Source organism: Castor canadensis, chromosome 1, assembly GCF_047511655.1.
Source record: "Castor canadensis chromosome 1, mCasCan1.hap1v2, whole genome shotgun sequence".
In the NCBI taxonomy this organism is placed as follows: Eukaryota; Metazoa; Chordata; class Mammalia; order Rodentia; family Castoridae; genus Castor; species Castor canadensis.
This window is the reverse complement of record NC_133386.1, coordinates 194,883,840-194,886,735: the sequence shown is the minus strand read 5'-3', so window position 1 is coordinate 194,886,735 and position 2,896 is coordinate 194,883,840. Positions and strand designations below refer to the sequence as shown.

The 2,896-nt window shown below is 35.6% G+C and overlaps 1 protein-coding gene across 1 annotated transcript; it reads left to right on the top strand.

Annotated features, from left to right (window-relative positions):
• Window positions 1–918: 918 nt before the first annotated feature.
• LOC109674843 (olfactory receptor 5B3-like) lies at window positions 919–1,842 on the top strand. Its single transcript, XM_020151710.2, has one exon. The coding sequence runs from the start codon at window positions 919–921 to the stop codon at window positions 1,840–1,842; it is 924 nt and encodes a 307-aa protein (XP_020007299.2).
• Window positions 1,843–2,896: the final 1,054 nt, after the last annotated feature.

The following is a 2,896-nucleotide window of genomic DNA, read 5'->3' as shown; positions in this document are numbered from 1 at the left end:
CACAACCCTGTAAGATCTGTGTGAAAACAGATGTGCTATGTTGACTGAAGAGTTAAACTCTTCTACAACCTAAGCAAAAGTCTGTTTTTCAGTCACATCACAATCAACATGTGTGGTTGTGCTGGTAGGAATAAGCCTGAGAATTTTCAAAAAAAGGTTAAAATATGACACAGACTTAATAATTTAATTGAAGACTCTTTGTAATTGAAAGGAGGATTATTTCACCCTCGAAGACTTCCTAATGAGAGCCAAACACAGAGTCAGCAAGACAAAAATGATCACACCAAATCAGCCATTCAGTTTACCATGACACTCCCCCAGACTGACTTTAAACCACAGCAGATAAGGAGGAACAATAAATTGAGCTAAATTCAACTCGATTTAAATTATTCTATACTATTCAATTTAGGAATATCTCAGCATGGGTTAAAATTTGGCATCAATCCAGAAGAGAGATTGCCAATTAATACTCATGCAAATATGAACAAGTCAATATCTTGTGCTTTATCACTTGGAGAAATATAAAAACCAAGTTCATAGTATTGCCTAATGTAGACACTTTCTAAACCTAATCTTGGCAAGTGAGCAATATGTATGTTCCAGCTAGCTACTGAACTCAGAAGAAGCGAGTGCATATACACAACGAATTTTTATTGTTCCTAAATTGTTTGCATCTTAGTTGATAAACATGTAAAAATTTTAATTGGGTATATGATCAATTAATATTCTTCAAATTTGTAACTCTGTATATTATTAATGTGCCAAACTTAGGTTTTAAGTCCATGATTGTATTGAGAAAATCTTGGAATACAAGTTGTTGCTACAATGAAAGAATACATATGTATTTCAATTTCAATTCAATTTCTTTATCATTCTCTTCCCTTTATTTCATGGTTACAGAAGACAAAGAGACTATCTATGACATTGATGGAGAACAGGACAAAGGTGATGCAGTTCATCCTGCTGGGACTGACCAATGACCCACATCTGCAGGTCCCCCTCTTTATCACCTTCCTCCTCATCTATGTCATCACTCTGGCTGGGAACCTGGGGATGATCCTGTTGATTCTCTTGGACTCTCATCTCCATACTCCCATGTACTTCTTTCTTGGTAACCTGTCTCTGGTGGATTTTGGGTACTCTTCAACAATCACTCCTGTGGTCATGGCTGGGTTCCTTAGGGTAAACAAGGTCATGTCCTACAATACTTGTGCCTCTCAGATCTTCTTTTTTGGAGCCTTTGGTACTGTAGAAAATTGTCTCTTGGCCTCAATGGCCTATGATCGCTATGCAGCAGTGTGTAAACCTCTGCATTATGCCACCACCATGACAACAAGTGTGTGTGCTCGTTTTGTCATAGGTTCCTACGTCTATGGTTTCCTGAATGGCTCCATCTATACTGGGGACACATTCAGTCTCTCCTTCTGTAAGTCCAATGTGGTCCATCATTTTTTCTGTGATGTTCCAGCAGTCATGGTTCTCTCTTGCTCTGACAGACATATTAATGATCTTGTTTGTATGTATGTGGCCAGCTTCAATATATTTTTTGCTCTCCTAGTAATCTTAACATCCTACATGAGAATTTTTATTACCATTCTAAAGATGCATTCAGCTGCAGGATATCGTAAGGCTATATCTACCTGTGCCTCCCACCTCACTACAGTCTCCATTTTCTATGGGACTCTTATCTTCATGTACTTACAACCTAGTTCCAGTCATTCCATGGACACTGACAAAATTGTATCTGTGTTTTATACTATGATCATCCCAATGTTGAACCCTGTAGTCTACAGCTTCAGGAACAAGGAAGTTAAAAGTGCATTTGCAAAGATTGTTTTGTAGATGAAATAATTTTTGTGATTTGATCTTAACTTTTGGGATGTACAATATCTGAACTTATTTATCTCAGCTCTTCCCCCATAAATTTATTCAAAATAGTTCATCATATGAGTGACATTGCACACTCTGGAAAGCTCAGTAATGGCCCAGAAGTGATTCATGTGCTTTTAAAGCCTTTCCATTTAAACCATGTGGACCAAAAGGAGTCTGCAGATATGATTAAGTTCAGAATTTTAAGAAGGAGAAATCATTGAGATTATTCATGCGTACCCTAAAAGGAATCTCATGTCCCCTTATAAAAGGGAGTTAGAAGTATTTAATAGACATTGTCATAGTGAAGCAATACCAATATATTGTGAACCAAGTCATCAAATGCCAGCAGCAGCTACCAGAAGATGAAAAAGATAAGAAATAGAATGCCTCTTAGAGCCTGTGGAGAAGCTATGCCTCTGACAGACCAGTGTTTTTAGCTCAGTGAGATTGATTTCAGACATCTAGATTCAAGAACTGTAATGGAGTAAATATGTGTTGTAAACCTTCAACTTGTAGTTAGAGCTTCTTTGTTGTTAGAGCTGCCGTAGAAAATTGTTAAGAAAAACCCTCCTCTGTTTTTTCTCTTATTATTATTATTAAATGTTACTTTGGGAGAATTAACAAGTGGAGCCATCTCTTCCTGGGCTTTTATTGTTTTGAATACTTCCATTATTCAATCTCTATATTTGTTATAGATATGTTCAGATTTTTGCTTTTTGGGCAAAAATTTTTGGTCACTTTTGATAGTGTATGTATTTCCAGCAACTTATTATTTTGTCTGTTATCCATATGTTAGTGTAGAGTTATACATTATAATTGTATGATTATAAGTATACCATAATTATAATTATAAAGTCTATTATAATTTTTCTGTTTTTTATAAGGTCAATGGTGATATCCTCATTTAATTGAGGATTTTGGCAATTTGAATTTTCTCTTTTTTCATGGATAATCTAGAAAATGTATTCTCTGGTGATCATTCCACAAAATCAAATTTCTGTTTTGCTGATATACCATATTCTTA

Excerpts from the sequence above, each read along its gene's own strand:
- LOC109674843 (XM_020151710.2), top strand. The coding sequence starts at position 919 with ATGACATTGATGGAGAACAGGACAAAGGTGATGCAGTTCATCCTGCTG.